A 20,876-nucleotide genomic window follows, 5' to 3' on the forward strand; every position below is an offset into this window, starting at 1 on the left:
AAGGGTGTGAATAATCCTTTAATTTTTACTTTTAAGGGATATGTTGACATTACAATAATCTAATAAGGAATTAACATAATTTGAAAAAAGAAAAAAAGTACAAACCCTTTTTCTTTTTATAATCATAAAACTTTATTAAATTATTTACAAACATCCATTCCCTAGTTATATACATATATTCAAACTGCATAATTACAATGGTTAATTATAAAAATTGACCATCATTTGTTAGTGAAGGTATGAAAGTTGTTTTCAATTGAGGTTAACATTGTTCATGTAGTCTATTTTGGGGGCCTAGACAACAAAATTTCATTAGAATAAAAATTATAATTATCTTTTAATGAGTATTATTTTTATAATGCAATCAGTAAAATGAGAATAAAAGAAACTCTAATTATAAACCAATAAGATTAATAATTACTTTTTTTTAGTTATCACTCTTATATATATTTGTTCAGTGTAAACAAATAAATTTAGTAAATAACGTTTTGTTGTTTTATTGTGATAAGTTTATAATTCAGGAAGAATGAAATATATATTTTTTTAAATGGGATTCTATGACAGATTAATCTTTCATGGTTAAAAAAGCAAAATCAAAAAAGAAAAGCAATATAAATGTTTTACAAAAAAACATTAATCATTTAAATTTATTATTTATATTTATGATTAATTAATTTGTACCAATGCTAATAACTTGATAGATTTTATGATAAAAAATCCAATACGTCTGTCCGCCTTTTTTATTCACCCCTTCAAAAAGAAAAAAGAACAATTAAATTTTATAGTAAAAATTCTCGGAGATAGAGAAGCAGTTCAAAACAGACAAACAACGTTCCTTGGTTGGATGTTATTTTTCAACAGTGTGTTTAATGATTATTATGTGGGTAGTGGTATGCCTCCACCAGTGAACATATTGATCAAGAAAGATACGCAGCTTTGGATTCCGACTGGAATAATTATGTTCGCATGCTTTGAGACGTAGAACACGTCCTAGACCTTATAAACAATGTTGTCTATTTGAAGCCACTCATCATATGAAGGATATGTGACAACGAACTAATCTATCTGGGTGAATATTACAAAGAATATACATCATACTATGTCCTCCACCATTCTGAACATGCAAAACTAAAAAAATAATCTGAGATGATGTTTCCAACTCTTTTTTACAGATTGAACCCTTTCCATCATTTGGGCTCGTTTTTGATATATTGGTAAAAAAGTGAAGATGTTGCCATCCTATACCTCAACCACTTCTGAAGAGAATTGCTGAATGGGTTTTTCAAAATTACTAATGGGTCTAAGTTTGATATGTCCATTTTTAGGTCAAATCTCTTATTTGTTTTCCAAACTAGTGTAGAAGGGTAATCCGCAATATGGCTATTGGAAAATACTTATCTCATCATTAATTTAGTAGAAACAGTTTCTAGTGCAATATTTGCCGGAGTTGGAGGGCCTAAACTCTTCTTATCTTCTCCTTGGATCTAGAACAGTATTTTTCCCCTGAACGAAAGTACCTTAGTTCTTGAAATACTTATCACGATTTCTTACCTGAGTGTTAAAGTTGATGAACATATTGGGACACTAAAGTGGCAGATCATAGCCTATGATTGATCTTTACGATGCACACATATCTCTCCAGAACTGTTCATATCCATCCGCAGCTATAAAAAGCTTCCAGTGACCTGAAAAGATCTGCTCATTTCTTATGTCATTGTCGCACTGTACGTTGGTTTAGTAGAGTTCCCAATTTTTATACGAGTAATGATACAGTTTCCTAAACATAGGCATCAGTCTGTCCCTATGCTAGATCTTCTATTATTTCATGAGTTTTTTCAGACAATAGCTAGAAATATGGGACATACCTCATATTATAAAAAACTTTAGGAAGGTTTTTTCTGATCCAAACCTTAATTCTTTCGAAATGCATGAGGGAGGTTTTTTTATGAAATGGGAAACTTATTTCCAATTTTTCTTTTATATTTTCTCCTTTTGCAATTCCAGCGATCCTCACCTAAGTAGATATTATAATTCCAAGAAGTAATATCAACTGGGTGAATTCTACATTTCATAAGTATAGCTTCAGATGGTCCTCACAGTTGAAACTATTTGTGTTTTTCCAATATTTATAAATGTTTCTGATATTTTTCCGAACCCTTGCATTATTTTGATAAATATATCGATTGATTGTAGCACTTTCTTTCAAGTTCCTTTGCCAAAAGCGCATCAGAGCATCTGCACATAAAAGGCATTTCATTGACGTGTTACCTATTTTTATTCACTAAATTTTAAAAACATAATGGATTTACTCCTAAATTTAGGTTATACCAATTATAAATAGAGTTAAATTTAATGATAATTTTGTAACTACAATTTTATTCCTCAGTCCTCACATTGAAAAAAAGAAGAATACATACAATCAAACAAGAAAACATTTGTAATTAATATTTGCTTTGTTTATCAACCGGTATAAATAAATCTAGATTAATGCATCTCTTTGATAAGAACGAAAGTGTTGGTTTAATCCAGACTTATTTCTTTTCGAAAGAGCGAACAAGATCTTATTTTTCATCAACCAAAATAATGTAATAAATCAATGTATTATAGATTTTAATACATATTTATTTAATATAGCTTTGCAGATAAAGATCAGTATGATATTTTTGTGTGAATTTCATCAACAGTGTAATTGCTATACATTATTGTGTCAATCGTAATAACATTCTCCTTGAGAGTTTACGCTGTATATATTTGGTCATCCTGAAATTTCTTCAGGATGATCATCCGTCGTTCTAGTGTAAAATAATCAAACAATTTTATTTTATTTGTGGTTAGTTGTCATTCCATGCAGATTATTGTTGGGGAACAGAAAAGGGATCTTCCCATCTGAAAATTCTGACGAAAGTCCTATAAATCATAGTCATGTAAATTATATTATATATAAATAAATATATAATCATTTTTATATTCATTCTGAAAAAAAAAAGAAGATACAAAACTTATTACGATTTACAATTATAACATGATCAAAGTATATTAATAAAAAAGTATATATTATAAGATAAAAAGAAATCAAGCATATAAAAATTTAATATTTTTCTCAATAAATACTTATTTAAAATTTCACCCTTACCAAACACATGGTTCAACTAAACCATTATTTATATTATTAAAGCAAAAAACAATTTAATAATGCAAACTCTCAACGATTGGACACTTATGGTAAACGAAAGATTTTGCATGAGTTTTTAGACATTATACAAATAGAAACCATAAGCAATACATTATATTATATTAAATCTATAGACCTACCACTATAATATATTTTTCTCAAGTTAGATCTTTCACATATTTAAACAACAAAAATATGCTTAAGGTCAACCATATGTTTGTATAATAAATAAAAATATGTTTCGAAGTATTTTGCTGAACAAATTACTTGCCATAAAATGATGCAGTATCAGAGGAGTTATTTACAAACTAAAATCCAAAACACAAGTTTTCAAGATCATTTTTTTTTATCAAAGGAGCTCCGAACTCAAAGCTGGATCAGGTTAAAGATATAAAACTTTCTTTTTAAGTTTTCTAATAATAGTGTATTTGACATGTACCAAATTGTATTCAAATTAGATGAAAACAAATGAAGAAATAAAATTTTTATATATACCATATGTATATTAGATATACGAGTATTTGGTGTATATAGAGTAAAGTATGTAGCATAGAAAGTATTTTTTTGTCATTTATAAATCAAAAGTTTATAATTCTAGTAAAATTTGTAAAAATAAAACTTGAATTTCATTATAAGAATTTCAATTAGATACTTAAATGTTACTAAATAGTTATATTTTATTCTGAATACTTTATAGTGAAGCTGTTTAATATATAGAAAATAAATACTATTTGCTATTTTTATTTTACATAGATAATTATCTGAAAATTTGTTATATATGACCAATAAACCTGTCAGATGAAAATTAAATAATGGATAAAGTTTATCATATAACCATTGCAAAACAATGAATGTATTTACTCTTTAATGCATTTCTTATTTTTTTGATGCAGGACAAATATATGCATGCATTATATGAACAAAACTCGAAACATACGTGTAGACTTCCATTGTTGTCAGTTTTAGTCTTAATTTACGCAAGTCTAAAAGTGAGTGAATTTCTGCAATTTGAATAGCCTTGTTTTCATTTATTCCTTTATTCTTGAGTAGTGGAAATCTACATCAGGGTACCACATTCATCATGTATGTATTTGTATATGTATACAGGGCTAGGGATTTCCTCCGCCGTGTGGAGGCTGTGATTGCTGTCGAGGTGGTCATATTGAGTGAACATGTTCATAAAGGTCGTGTCTCAAAGTTACTTATCAAAAATAAAATTATTGGCTTGAGTCTAAAATCAGTTATTCAGTCCACGTTTTGCTTCCAAACCTGTCTATATACTTTAATCAACTTAAAAATAATTTATATGCATATCTTGTGTACAAGTTGCAACCAAAAAATTATATGACAAATTTTAAAGGAAGGATTTACAGTACGTGGAATGTGAATTATGAAATAATTGAAAATTCCATGGATGATCGACATATTAATTGTTAAATCTAATTTTGAAATATTTTAATCAAAATGTCTAGTATATAATTATTATGTGGCATATTGTCAAGTTTAAATAGCATAATCATAAATAAAAAGTTACAATATCATCTTAATGAATGGAAAATAAATTGTAGTATCATGGTATAGTTGGTAATTACAATAATATATGTTGTTATTAAAAGTGCATAATTTTTCTGAACAATAATATGTCTTGGTATCCCCTGCAAATGTTTAACTCATCCCCATTGACATATAAGACAAAGTAAGAAATATGGTCCTCCTATCCAGCTTTTTCATTCTATCTTTTTCATATTTCATTTCCATACAAAATATCGTTTGGAAGCATATATTTCTGGCTATGTATCTTGCTTGATCAATCGCTCATTGTTTCCCTAGTGAATGCCTCGAGATGGAGTGCTATGAGTGAAATTATATTGGGCTCTGTCATTTCTTGGTAATCAACTCCAGTAGTTATGCTTGATTTCAAATTTTTATCAACTTTGTAATACAATTTTCCCTCTTTCTTTTCAGTAATAATCCTTTAGTATTGATACTTTTTGGATCTTCTTTATACAAACCTCCCCATTTGTCCTTGAAATCTTTGAACTATGGATTTTCTGGAGACTGAAATTTACATAACTAACTTTTCCCATACTGTGCCCATAACTACCTTCAGTATATGGTGTCTATATTTTGAATAAAATTAACCATTTTTCTAATTTGTTTTCTATAAGCTGGGTGGTTCCTTTGTGAATTCCATTATTACTGTAGATTTTGTCAAACACCAGGGAAATAACCCCATCCTTAAATTTTCAGGTCTCTAATTGATCTAATGATGCATTCGCTGGGCATTCTTCTGTTGAGCTGCTAATCACTTGGACTCCTAACTGTTAACCTTCAGGATATGCGGTTAGGCCAGACAAAAGAACTGTTAAAATTTTGGTGTTTGATCCATAAAAATCTCCCAATATTTTGTTATCCCATTGTAGTGCAGCATATGATGAAGGACTGAAGGACCTATAATTAATTTATACATCAATGTTATACTTAATTTTATGTTTGGTGAGCACACTGTTTCGACAACATTTCGATAGAAATACAATGAAATTATCTAAATCAGCCCAGCAGGATTTCAAAGAGCCATAAACGACGGTTGTTAGTATGTTTTTAGATAATATAAACTATCAGCAGCTTTGGATAGTATTTCATGTTCCATAATTACCAACAATTCATCAATCTTAATTCATTAATAATAATGAGCAAGTAGCTAATTGAAATTGATAATATCCTTATCAAGTAGCTAATTTAAATTGATGATATCCTAATCCAATAACTATTTTTCTAAATTTTACGGTTTTTTTTTATACAATTGTTATAAAATGTATAGAAAAAATATCATTCTGACCTTCAAATTAGTATTAGAAAAATTATTTAAAAATTTGAAATGGAGGTAAGTGTATAATCTTTCGAGAACATTGATATTGAAATTTAGAGAAAAGAACATTGATTGATTGGAGTAAACATTTTTAGTACTGCCATCCGCGCAAATAGCTTTTTCTCTTTACCTTCATCGAATTGAGAAATCTTGATACTAAGATAATAAAATATGTAAAAAGTATTATTGAAAAATAATCATATTTTTTATTTAATGACATTTTTTACATTCAACCTTGTGTGGTAATATTACTTTTTGTCCAAAAACTACTATAAAGCAGGAAAACGGTATTAAAGAACCACATTAAAGCCAATGAGGTACATATGTAGATCATTCGAGCTTCTCACATCTTAGAGCGAGGAAAGAAAAAATGCTATAAATACATATACTAATATATGTATTTCCCCTATTATTAATTTTTCTCCCTCATTTTGTTATAAGATATTGCTAATTAATTAAAAACATATTTTTTTACTAAGAAAATAATTAAATTAGTTGTAACACAAAAAATTCAAAGTACGGTAAACACCGTGATTAAACTTTTTTATGTCAAAAATATTATTTTAGACTAAATAAAAAAACTAGCATATTGAAAAAAATTTCTGAATTTAAAAAATAATATTTATGTTCCAATTGTTTTTTTATGAATCAGGAATTACCGATTCACAAATCAAATTTTTAAAGTACTGTTTTAATTACAATAAAATCCATATATAAGGAAACTAAGTTTTATGATTCTCACAGGATATCAATCTATAATTTTGTTAAATGTCAGACCAATCGCGTTTTTAATCCAAAATAATTGACATCGTCCTCAAAAAGATCCATTTCATTTGTCCCTGAGTTATTGATCACTATTGTATCTCTGTAATGTAAAAAAAATGTACAATCCTTCAGAAAACTTGAAGAACTTATTTTAACGCAGAGAGCGTCAGTATATTTGCCAGTCTGAAAAAATTTCTTCTCATTTTTATTTCATTTTCTGGGAAGTTATAATATGTATAATTGACTTGAAATGTTATTATGAATGAAGGTAAATTATTTTTACAGCATAATATATGTATACTATAGTATATTCAACGGAAATTGCAGAAAATTTAGTAATAGTTGGACCATTTATGATTACATAAATGAAAATTTTGAAAGTTAGTACACTGAGAAAAATATTAAAGTCTGAATTGAATGTCATTTTTGTCTGTTCATAACCAATTTTAGGCGAAAGCTTTTATAAAGTTATCATGGTGATGATTTCTCATTTAAAAACACGTGATCTAGTAAGAAACTATAAATGAGACCAATTGTGATTAATTTATTCTATTCATCCGATCAAGACCAAACTTCTTCACAGGATAGGTCCAAAAACTAATATGGTTTTTTTTGTATGAAAAAAGTATGGTAGCATTTGGTTCTGTTTATAATTTCAAACAGAATTACAATACTGGTATTCAGAAATTAATACTTTATCTGTAATAAATAGCTTTTACCCTATATTACTTTCTTTGGGTGTTTATCTAACCCATTCACTCAAAATAATATTTTATTATCTTTTGTGTATAATATTTTTGAACAGCCCTCGGTAAAAACTCAAAATTTATACTTGAGTTACGGTATCCAATTTTGAGAATTAATACTTAATTAATTTCTGAGTTATGGAAATTATGGATTTAATTAATTATATAGGTTTCAAATAATACACTAAAGTGTTCTCTTATATATCTACCTCATGGACAAAAATGAGTTAAAGGACGCTAAATCAGTGTTTAACAAATTATATTCCTTGAGTTGTAAATTTTAAGCATTTATCTTATGTATCTATATAAATTAACATAGTAGCCCTTAAAATTTGATAACATTTAATTAAATTCAGGACAAACACCTATAGCCTAGCGAAGAAGAAAATAAAAACAAATACTACTCCTTTTCTGATAAAGATATAGACATGAATTACTCCGAGCCCCAAAACAATTTATACATCGGAAATAAACAAAGTGAGGTTCCTTTAAAATATTCCAAAATTAAATATAAATAAGTCGATAAGATGACAAAATTTGAAATAAATAATTAAATTGAAGAAATCCCTAAAAAAATTTTTACTTGTCTTTTTTAGTATTAATATATGCCCATCAATCTAAAATACAAAACGTTTTTAAATGGCGCACCTTTGTCTTATTTGTTATGTTTTGATGTTTAATACAAATATCTTATCGTAAACAATTGTCTAAATAAACTGCAAGCAAAAAATCAGCAAAGTCAACCGAGAAATAAAAGGGGCATAACCAAGAATATGGAGTAACGCAGAGCTGAAATTCTTGAGTTATCTATTTATGGAAAATCACTATCAGAGATCTCTAGAGTAATTGGCTATAACCGCTCAACTGTGCAGCAGGTAATAGCAAATGACACACCAAAACCTTCCACAAGGTCCAGATCAAGAACAAAATAATTGGTTGAGGCAGTTAAAGGCACTATTGAAGGCAGAAGAGGCAATGTGACAGTCAATAATCTAACTCGTAAGTTTTGACAACACCCCTAACACCATGCACCGCTCGGTTAAGGAAAATTTAAACCTTAATTGGTTATAAGAGAACTACCCATCGGGGCTTGAATCGAGTAAAGTGATTGACCCATTGCAAAATCCTTCACAACAAATTTGAAAAGCAAGACTCTTACCTTCCTATTGCCTGACTGTTCCCCCCTATTCCTTACGTTTTTGGGCACCTCCAGGGGAAGCTTTTGGGAGTCTGATACACATAATGATCAACTGAAGGTTGCCATCATCACTGCTTGCACAACCTAGAGCCGAACTTTCTAAAGAACTGTTGTGCAAAGTTCTGCACCAGGTTGGAACTAATAATTAAAGCGAAAGTCTGCTATATTGATTGACAATGTAAATAAAATGTCCCTTAATTGTATTTTTGATATAAATTTTTCTAATTGGATTATGTTTTTGAATAATAACAATTTTTGAAACGTGTTACATTTTTGACGAAGGAGCTTGTATAAAGTGTATACTCTAGCTTAAGCTACAATATAAATCAATTGAAAAACTTATTAGATTCCAAACAAAATTCTTCATTTATCGTATGGTTTTTTTTTTTTTTTTTGATTAAACCCATTTTTCATGAAGTTCTTTCATTAATCCCATGTTATTATAAATTGATTTGAACTTATATTTATCATGTATTGATTTTTCCCCCGTTGAAATATGTGTCTGAATCGAAAAATATTATCTAGAAACGTGATATATATATATAAAAAAAGGCACAAATAGCTGTTATAATAATCATTATTGTACAGCTTAAATAACAGTAAATGTAGGTTTTAGCTGGCAGGGAAAAGTACCGTTACGTTATAATATTGATAATTTTTCTCTTTCTACTTCCTAATAATGTATACCAAGTGATATGTTGAAATCTGAACAATTAATACTTTTAACTTTAATTAGATGTATCGACGTAGCCATTAGACATCTACAAAAAATATTTGGAGACTAGATGTAACGAAATATTGCATCCTTTAATTGTCAATGAAGCTCTTTCTTGCGTCCACAATACCCTAAAGATGCCTCCTGAAGGATTGACACGTCTTTCGAATGTATTCCTTGAACAAATTGGTCTAGGGTTCGTTTTCAGTGGCCTCCAGAGTCATGATATTTTCCTGCCCAATGGTACAGGTCCTATATGCTCTACATGCGACCAGAAGGCGTAATCGAAAGGGTTTGGGTCGAGTGAATACTGGGCATATTTCAAATTGATGTTAGTGCTCAACCAGTTTTGAGCAGCTTTAGCTGTGGGCAAGTGCGCCGTGTTGTGTTGTAGGACCATATTATAATCTCGGAAGTAAGCCAAACCACAGGAGGAAGTAAATCTCTGCATCAAGAAGGGTGCAGATCTTTCCAAAAGTGTCATCAGAGTTTCTTTTCTTGATGATTTAAGAAATAAATAAATGTTATTTCTATACAATGTTATGAATGTTCAACGTGCCTAACTTTATTTATGTCCCTTTATGAAAAACTCTTTAGAGTCTCTCAATTTTTTTATAACTTTGTGTTTAGATTACATTTCGTCCTCACTATGATAATTTATAATTACTTTACCTTATTCAAGAGTAGCATTAAATTATCGTATGTTTCCAACATATAAAATGTTAAATTTACTACAATATTTTACCAGCACTAAAGCAATGGTGGTATAGTATCTCCCACACGGATAGCTACTTTTATAGATCCCAGTGAAAATGATCCACAAAAGTTTCAAAACTAAGCCGACCAACAAAGAAGGATATTTGAGGCACTTTTGATTTATACAGATATAATACAAGTATCAATATAAAACGAATGAATTTTGATAGTCAGGGTACATGTTTCAACAAGTGAAAAATAATGGGTACAAAAATTCTTTGACTATATGTAGAGTAAGTATAAACTCTTACAAGGTTTATGGCGCCAAAACATTATTAATAAAGTAGTTTTTAAAACGTATTTCAATAGGGAAATTAATAATTATGCATAAAAAGGATAAGGATCCAAGATTTATAGAGAACCTTATGCCATTAACTATGCTCAATGTGTCGTATAAAATCTATAATGGAATCTTAGCAATTAGATTACATCATATTTTAAATTTGTTACAAAAAGGGGTTGTTGCAGTTAGAGTCATTGAGGATATGGTCAGGGGAATGAAGGATTCTATTGCACAGGCAACGATCCAAAATTCCAAATTAGCAGTGTTGGCGATTGTTTTTATGAACTCATTCGACCGTATATCACACAAATGGATAATAAAAATTTTAAAGGCGCACGGGGTGGGAGGTAAGTTTATATGAATGGTGGCAGCAAATATCTTTGATTTTATTATTTTTCTTTAAAAAGAGAAGAATATAATTTCAATCTGAATAGAGGATCCGTCAAGGAAATCTCCCCAGCTCTATTTATTATTGCCTTAAACCCATTATTAGAGGAAATCAATGCATCAAAATATATAAAAAGTATTAAAGTGTGAGAAATGGAAAATAAAATTACAGCTTTCGCTGATGATATTACTATGATTTATTCAAGAAGCCAAAGATATTCCGAATTTTTTAAGAAGACATCACATTTTTTAGAACGTAACACGAAAAAATCTGGATTAATCTTATAAAAAAACACAGATAACGGCTGATTTTAATGATTTTTCTGATTTTAACGGTATAATTGTTATCCCTAGGATGATAGTGCTAGGAACATTAATAACTTTAGATGGAAGTGATGTCTTTGAAAACATGAAAATTATTTAGCAAAGATTCAAAAAACAACCTATAAGAACGCAATTTTTGTAAACAAGAATATAGTGGCAAGATTTCAAATATGGAATTCACTTATTTATCTGGGAATGTTGCTGTTAAAGTTGAAAAATTGTTTAGTGGAATATTATCAAACTGCTTCATATTACAATTAAACTACTTTTAAACACTATTTCTATACTCTTGAATTGCAATTATGTTATTGTTATGACAATATATTTTCCCGGAACAACTCATATATTTTGGCAATTTCGAATCAATGTTTAGTGAATATAATCAATTGGTTGACTTATAAGTTGTTCTTATCCTTACATACTGGATAAAATAGTTTAAAATGTATAATAAATTTAAAGGATTATATTTAGATTAGGAGCCATTAGGTTGACTGTGTAGAGTGATGCATAAAATCCCACTCCTTTTATAGCAAGGATATATAAATAGGCTGGAATTACTCCCAGACCAATAAGAACTTAGATTTATAACTCACGAGGAAACCTCATTCCTATCCTCCGTCTTTCATTAGCACATGCACTACTTATTACTTAAAAAATAAATAAAAAATAGAAATAGAAAATGAAAAAGACAGTCAAATTCCCCCATAGAAAAAAAAACTTTCCCCAATTTAATACATAAATTATACAACTCTGATCATTCAATAATTTGGGATGTTGAAATTTTCAAATCCTCGTGAGAATAAATTTAAAAAGAAAGTATAGTCTGGTAAACTGCAAGAAATTAGTGGTCGTATTAAGTATTTCGCTTTATTACTAAATTCAGACATATTAGAAAGCAAGTAACATTATTTTTTATAGTAGTCTGTGCCAGTAGATATGTTTTTTTATTTAATGTTGGTAACATACATTTTTTTAACTACACTCAGGAGGATTTATACCATTTTTACATCCCTTCTAATAATACTCGTTCAATTTTAGGAGGAACTCTTAGGCTTTATAAATCCTAAAAAGGGTATAGCGATGCCATTATCATAACAGCAGCAACAAGAGCGGAAAACGCCATTTCCAAGTCTAAAAAAAAGGAACAAACTATTTTAGCATTATGGCCAACTTTATAAACAAGTGATATACTCTAAACTACTCCCATATTTTTTTTAAATTTTCAACTTCTAAGAAATATTGTTTATTAATTTAGTTAAATTTATTTCGTAGGTCTAGTTAAATAATAAAATAATTTTAAGATATATTCGTAAGTAAAATTGACCAAATTTTCAGGGAAAAGTAATCTAACTTTGAGATATCCCCCTGAGAGCTTTGATAAAAGGTAACACAATTTTTGCCATAGTGATACCCCTACCTATGTTGAACATGTTGCCAAAGTTTCATTGTCATAAGATTGGCAATTATTTGTTTCTTAGTCAAGTACTTACTTGTGTATTTCAGTTTTATATTGAATCAAAATTGAGGTCATAAAAAAAGGAAATAATCTACTTTGACTTCATTTTTTGAATCCTCATACTTCAAATATAACAAAAAAAAGAAGAAGGAATTTGTAATATGTTGAATAAACAGTGTGCGGCAACGAATAATGCAGTAGGATTTAAACTGGTTAAGAACTCGTATCCCTTATTTTAAACTATTTTAAGTTAGATGAGCTAATTACATAATACAATTAAAACATATTTTTTAAAACAAAATTCGAATTACGATCGAAAGCGACGATGTAGGTTCAAATACAAAGGATATCCGACTTGCCAGACACATATGTCAAGGTGGCAGAAATTGTCAGGATTGGCAACTGCTCGGAGAGGCTCGTCTTCAAGGTGAAAAGCTAAAAAATGATGGCTTGGCCTTGTACAGCATCTTGGCAGTGGTAGTCTAAAAAAAATTCGGTCACCGGCCTTTTTGGACTCGGTGAAAGGGATGATAAACAGGAGCCTGATGAAGTGCATGAGAAAGATGGCAAATTTTTTAAATTAAAAAAAGAAATTTAATATTTGAAATTTCATTTAAGAAAATAAATAAAATACTATTGGTAAATGGTGTTTTTGCTACTTTGTTGGAGCGCAAGATTATTGGGTACTCTCAAGTTCGAAAACCCCCTAATAAAGTATCCATTCTGGGAGTATTACAGCCTTTTCAGCCGCAAGTAAACTCTTTACAAAAGAAGTAGGAAGATTTAGATTTATGTTGTTTATTAAATTTCACCGGTAATTGGGTTAAGAGTCGCTTTATTAATTTGAAATATACATCCATTATAAATAAGGTTTAGTACTTGAGGAATTTCATGAATTGGTTTATGAACAGGTGTAAGTGTTAGAGTGTACCCATTATTCCTAATAGGGTGAAAATCTAATTATTTTTACTCTCACATTGGAGGTTTGCGACGCTTTTTTTTAAAGTCTTAAAACCAAGCCCTTCACAAATTGTCGTCCTTGCGGACGCCCCTGAAGGGATTATGGTCAAAGTACTTTTGACACCCGTCAGCCCAGACCTAAGCCCCCTGGACTTTGGGGTGTGTGATGCCATTACGAGGAAGTCTTGTACGACTTCTCAACCCAATGGGGAGTCGCTGAATGCTGCAGTGGACAAGGAGTGGGAGGACATGAGCGAGGACTTTGTTAGGAAGACGTGCCTGGTCTTCTGCGCCAGGATCGGAGTCATACTGGTGGCCAAAGGAGGCCATTTTGGGAAATGATATAAATAATGACATCCCAATAAACGAGTACAAATTTCAATTCTCTGCCTCTTTTATTTTCGAAAATCTGCGCAGAATTGTACAAGGGAATCAATTACTGCACCATTCGCTGCCGCACACTGTAGTACCTATTATCATGGTTGTAAACTGTAAGCATTTGTTGTATATAAAACAAAAACCGAAAATTAATATGGGGACCCTGGCAATGATGTTTCTGTAAAATGAAGGAAATAAACGTATGTTCTACTCCATATCAAATAAGGACATCTACAGGAATTACTCCGTTTTCAATCTTCAATTTTTTACCCTTAATGTGACAAGAACTTACATTCATAACTTCTCGGCGTTGGTCTTTGTAACACTTTAAATTTAGATGTTCTCTCCTGGAGAATAGAATGATAACCCTAACTATAACCACATATTTTTTCCCTTATAATGTACATTATGAAGCTATTTACAAAGAAACTGAAAACCCGGCAAAATGCCTAATATTTTAGAAAAAAGGAATTAATTTTTAATAGTTTAAGGGAGGTTTTCAGTGCTTTAGCAGTTTAGGTGTTGTTGTCCAGGGAGTACTATTAGAAAAAATTCCTAGGCTAATATAAAATATCATCTCTAATATTGCTACGTGGCTAAAAAAACTCTTTGATTTCATCAGATTATAGGAAATAGTTTAACTAAATATTCTACCAAACATCATTTTATTTGATAATTTATCTTTATTATTTATGAGAAACGTTTTTGGACAGAGGAATTCCCCGACTCCTTTGTACAGATCAATTTTCATGTTTCTTCGAAAATAATTCTTAAATGAGTTTCAAATGGCTCTTACTTTAATTTAAATGAGGGTCAAAGAATTTAAAGACTCTGAATTTCACTTTTTAATGATCAATGACTGACTCATTCGAATAAGGATAAGTTTACAAACTTTTTGATCATTATTTTTTTTTCCAAAAAGAATGTACTCCATTCATAAATTAGTTTTTACCACATGGTGACATATAAGTGATAGACAACTAAAAGATATTCTTTTACTTTAAAGTTGTTTAGAGAAGCTTTGAGGAAAGTTACCCAGATTTTCTTCTATTGAAAGTAAAGATTTTTTATGTGAAGTACTTACTTTTTATCTCATAATTAATGGCATTGACATCAAAAACATCAATGAGTAAAAAGATAATAATAGGGTGGAAATTATAATAGATTACATATCACTAGAAAAAAGCTTTTTGCTCGCTAATACTTTTAAATTTTCAAAATAGGGATAAATAATTGATATTTTCTAAATGTATCCTTTCAGATTTTGACAATTTCCACACCCCTAGTTATATCAGATATATCTCACTACCACCGTAATGTTTAAAAAAAAATTATATAGACAAAGGGTGCATATAATGCTGAAGAACAACTTTGATAAATTTATGATTGGTTATTCTTTTTCATTGTTATCTGCGACGTAGAAGTTGCAATCTTTACGCAATGCAGAAGAAAATGTCATTGGTTCGAATGTGAATGATGATCTGTACTCATTATAGTGAGACAAGAGTTTACAGTATTTGAAAACAAATGTCTTACTCGAGGATATCAATAATATATTTCTAAGTTTTCCTCTACTACAAATGCTATTGGAGAGCCCTAAAGTGTTTTAAGATTTTTTCTGAACACGAATTGGGGGAATCTTTTGGAATCACGTCAAATGATTCCAAGAATGTAATAATTTTTCGTGTTTTCAAAGTAAGTAAATTACATTATTTTTCCTTCCCATCAACAAGTGAGACTTCAGATCTGTAGAACTTGCGAAAGCCAGTTCTGTTTAATTAACAGCTTGGATATTTACTGGATTCGAGTTTTCGATTTTAGACCGGAGTTGTGAACAAAATCTTTTGAAAGGCATCTTTACCTTCAAGTGACTTTATGTAGAGAGCGTGATTCATTTTGGGTGGAACTTGAATTGAAAGACAGCAATGGTGTGATCAATTGATAATGCATTGTCGATGATAATGGACATTGGACAAAGTTCTCATATCTTTGGAATTTGTTGTTTTTATTGAAATTATAGATCCACATGTTATAATACTCATTGATTACCTTGAAAAGCTCGACCATCAACAGCGATCATAATATAGGGTTTGGAACCATGAAGTTAATATTTGTAATAGTCTAGAAATAACTGTATTTTTAACTAAAACTTTTTACCCTTCTTGAAAGTTGACATAGCATTAATTGAAGCCATCTTGTCGAATTCAAATCTTGTTCAAATTGCCAGGGGTTACCACATTACTTTTTGATTTCCTTTATTTGTAGACACCGAGAGGTAAATTCTTTATACAACTCTACACATTTTATTCTAGATCTTTCTAATTCACCTAAGTAACACTGTACAACTGGAAAAGATATCCTTAAAAAAGTTTTCATCCTTGTAAATTTGAGATAAGACTATCGAGGTATTATTTTTTTATTTTTACCTTCAAAAAAATAACCTTAAATATTTTTATGACGTTATCTTTAATTAACAATGATGAAGATATCTTTTTGAAAAATGGGTTCCATAAAAGGAAATTTAGCAATACTTTTCTTACATCAACAAAGATAACTTAAGTTGACAACATTATAAAAAATGGTTTTAAGATTTATAAACATTCATCTCCAAATATATTTATACTCTTTTTGTAAAAATAACAACTTTAATAGTAATAACTTTTAAAAATGTTTTTTTTTTAAATATATGTTCCTTTAAAGTTATATTTCAATATCTAAATCCCTGGAAATATTAAGGAATAACTGAATAATGCCATGCACTTGAACATTTTTTGACAATAACAAAGTTGCTATTTGGATAAATTTAACAAAATTAGTTTTTTTTCAACTTTATCTTAAAAAAAAATTTCAATGTGGAAAATATCGTCGTGAGATATTTTACAGTCTATTAGGTTTCTCTTTAAATCGTGAAAAGACCTATTTGTTAAAATAATAAACCCATATAATTTGTTGACCAATTTTGATGAATTATTAATAAGTTACTAATATGAGTATATAAGGAATTTTATTGAGTCAACTTATTTTTTAGAACCTAAAGTAGTTTATATTGTTACTCATAAAATATACAAAATATAAGGGATAATTTCAAAAAAGGAGTTTAAGTAATCGTATTATAGTATAGTAGTATTAAACAAGGAATGGTCAAAAATAAGTTTCCAATTCCTCAAAAAAAATTAATCTAAATTTGCTCCAGGGGGGTAAAACAAGATTCTTTATTAACAATCTCACAAACAAATCATAAAACATAAATTAATTGACGGTACTATAGACAAGTTTGAATTCAATAAGTACAACATTAATCCGAAGAGTTATTTTGATAAATTGAGTATTCGTTGTCATTGCCGTTAGAATTAACCATGTACTTCACAAAGCCATAAAATTGAAGAGTAATCTCTGGTTGATGCATATAACTACATATCCGTTAGCACTAAATAATCTTTAAAGATTATTTTATAATATACGTCTTATTATTTTAATAGTATACAATATACACATGAGAATAAGTGTGCATTCATTTACTATTACTGCATAAATAAAAATCCTACACCAATGCTCTTTCTCAATTTTGAAGCAATTTTTAATTTTTATTGATTATTTCATCCATTCCCTTCTGGATCTTTAATATTCACAAAAATTAAAATTCAATAACACAAACTTTAATTACCTATTAAGTATAATTCGAAAAAAAAGCATTGAAATTAGGTCTTGTACGAAAATCAACTATAAAAAAACTGTTGTTCTTCCTATTGGCAAATGGAGACCAAGTTAGGATATTCAAATTACCAGCTGTTCAATTAAAGACACAGTGGAAATATTGGGAATTATATCAGATACAAAAGGTGCCTCTTATTCAAACTGGACATTCCTAAAAAAGTATATGTGCTCTTCCATTTATCAATAGAGAAGGTTCAATCTTCAAACGAGCTGTTGACCTCTATAATTTTCTAATTATTTCTAATGTACTATATATAAGGTAACAGCTATTCTTTGGCTCGCTGAGAGGGCAATTTAAGAAGAGGAGTCCTGGATTAATACATTATTTCAGTGGATCTATTTACCCTCAATTAAACAACCTATACCTCTTGTGGGTGGAAGATTATCTCTGCTCTCAAGAACATTGCCCAAAGTCTATCAAAAAGTTCTATTTGACCATTCAAGACATCTAGAGACTGAGTAGCGGACTACAATTTTCTCGCACCCAGTGTACACATGGGTTATGCTGGGAACAGAGTTTATAAATGATCACTTGCTGGAATTATCTCCATCTTTTGTGGTAGCACATATGATTATTTGGAAATGAACGCTGTCATTTTCATCCACCTCCACCATTGATGTGGTGCGACAGACTGCAGAAAGAAGAAGTTTTATTTTAAAAACCTCATGGAACCAAAACAATTAGAATGGTTAGTTTTATCGAGGGGTATCATATCCTTTCACGATTTGAGCTACGACTCTATGCTCAACTAAGGGAAATTTTTTTCTCCTCTAAAGAGAGCCGCAGACAATCATATGTTGCCCATTCCATGGAATTTAAGAATGTCTTTTGCATTAAATTATAAGGAGGAAGCTGATAAAACATGTGACACGTTCTTAAAAATATTGGAACTGGAATATCGTGGAAGAAAAATATCATGGTCAAATTTTTAAAGTAAAAGATGGAAAGCAATTTACTACTTAATTTCAAATACTTTCTGGATGTATATACTTCAATGCTCCTTGCAAACACTGTAGAAAATTGTTTAACACAGTTATTAATGCATGCTCTTGTACACTGGCCTTCACTACATATACTGAAAAAAATTATATTGCTTAACATAGCATGAATAAGTGATATATTGCTAAGTACTATTCTTTTATTAGGGCTCACTTCAATATTTCGAGTGTTCCTACAAAAAATCTCGCCATAGAATAAGCTCTCACGAGGTGTAAAAATAGGATATCAGAGAATCTGACAGAAGGTGGCCCTATCCGAAATGAAGAATTTAGAGTGATTCTTATTTGACAGCTGAGATATACTCTGTTTTGCCATAAAAATTCCGGATTATTTTAATGTAACGTAGAAGTACTCGTTGGATTTCATTCGCTACTTCCCATATACTTCGAAAGATATATGACGCTTCTTCGCCGTCTTATACGCATCCACAGACAGTTTAAAAACTTTTGTTTATTCAATGCTTAAATGTTGTGAATTTTGTCTCCATCCAACTTTTTTTATTCGTATAATTTTGATAATCTTTATTTATTTGTTTTCTACCAGTTCACTACACCAATTTTATCGAAGATTTTTATTAAATGTGATAAATTACTACTGATTATTTTTATTATCTTTTACTTCACTGTGAAAATTAATTGTTGTATTGCCTTATCCTTAGGGATTTCATTATAACTAAGATGTGTTTTTATATATGTAACTTCTCCAAACGAATAAAGACTGCATGTGAGAAAAAAAAATAGAGGGTTCTAGGAAAAGAGACCACTACCTCATCCTAAAAAATAAATTGGCTACAAAAAGGAATTTATTCAAAGAGTTATTATTCGGGAAAAACTTATTTAATACCTAGTATTATTATTTTAAAAAGTTTTTCTTCTAAAAAGAATGTAGAACTTAATACAAAATTCAATTTATTCAATGTTTATTTTTATTTTTAGGTACAATAATGGAACTCAACTCATCAAATGTATCCTATAATACTTCACTGAATACTACCATCCCCTCGTCTTCCCCAAATTCTCTTCTTCATACAAAACTATGGGTTTTAGGAATAATAATTGTTTTGACCATTCTTGGAAATTCAATTGTAATTTTAGCAATAGCAACCCGGTTCATCAAAATGACTCGAATGTACTTTTTTATTCTTCACCTTTCCATAGCAGATGTTCTAACAGCCTTTCTTACCCTCTTACCTGAGTTGATTTGGACCTATACTTCCCCAAACTTTTATGGAGGAGCTTTTTTATGCAAAGCTGTAAAGTTTGGACAGATGATTGGACCATATCTTAGCTCGTATGTACTAATAATGACAGCTATTGATCGCTACCATGCTATATGTTTTCCCTTCTCAAAATGCACATGGACTCCAAAACGCTCAAATATCATGATTGGTTTAGCATGGTTAGTATCCTTAGCACTTTGTGTACCTCAGATCATTATTTTTGGATCAGGGGAAAAATCCCATTCATGTAGTGCAACCTTTGCTCAAGACTGGGGGCAAAAGGCGTATGTAACTTGGTTTGCAGTCTCTAACTTTTTTCTCCCCCTTATCATTTTAATTTACTGCTATGGTTGTATCTGTAAATGTATTTGGGATAACTTCAATTCAAAAATCCCACTAAACCCTGGTGTTGAAGTACGCTCAATAACTTGTTGCAAAAATAAAGGTAGAGCTGAGGAGGGTACGATTCGATACAGATGGAAATCAACAAAACGAGCCTTAGGCTCCACAGCTGAATATTCAAAAAGAAACGATACAATTGAAGAGGTTGTAATGAATAATTTAACACTCTCTGTTAGTAATGACAATCAAGACAATCCAAACCAAATACAAGCTGCTTCATCATTTACATTCGATAGATGTGGCAAATTAAGAAAAAGCAAAAATAAAGTTTTGATTGATTTAGATTCTCCAACTCAAACTAAAAATAAAAAGTCACTGAAACCTAGAACTCACTCTATTCAAGGAATCTCTAGAGCCAAAATAAAAACTATTAAATTGACTGTTGTTGTCATTGCTGGCTATATTGCTTGTTCAGCTCCATTTATTTGTGTACAACTTTGGGTGACTTTTGGAACCGTCACTGAGTCTATACGTAAGTAAAGTGTTTAATTTCTCATCAATTTATTTAAATCATTTTTAAGGTTTTTAAATT

At 29.9% G+C, this 20,876-nt stretch overlaps 1 protein-coding gene across 2 annotated transcripts in view; it reads left to right on the forward strand.

Annotated features, from left to right (window-relative positions):
* Positions 1–20,876, forward strand: part of LOC121118215 (cephalotocin receptor 1-like) — a 40,739-nt gene that overhangs the window by 17,625 nt on the left and 2,238 nt on the right. For both annotated transcript variants that reach the window (XM_071888919.1, XM_040712768.2), the window contains one exon: positions 19,659–20,816. In XM_071888919.1, coding sequence (XP_071745020.1) covers positions 19,667–20,816 — 1,150 coding nt within the window. In that variant the 5' untranslated portion in view covers positions 19,659–19,666. The remainder of the gene's footprint in view (positions 1–19,658; positions 20,817–20,876) is intronic.

The sequence above is a fragment of the Lepeophtheirus salmonis genome, chromosome 5 (genome assembly GCF_016086655.4).
Source record: "Lepeophtheirus salmonis chromosome 5, UVic_Lsal_1.4, whole genome shotgun sequence".
Classification (NCBI taxonomy): Eukaryota; Metazoa; Arthropoda; class Copepoda; order Siphonostomatoida; family Caligidae; genus Lepeophtheirus; species Lepeophtheirus salmonis.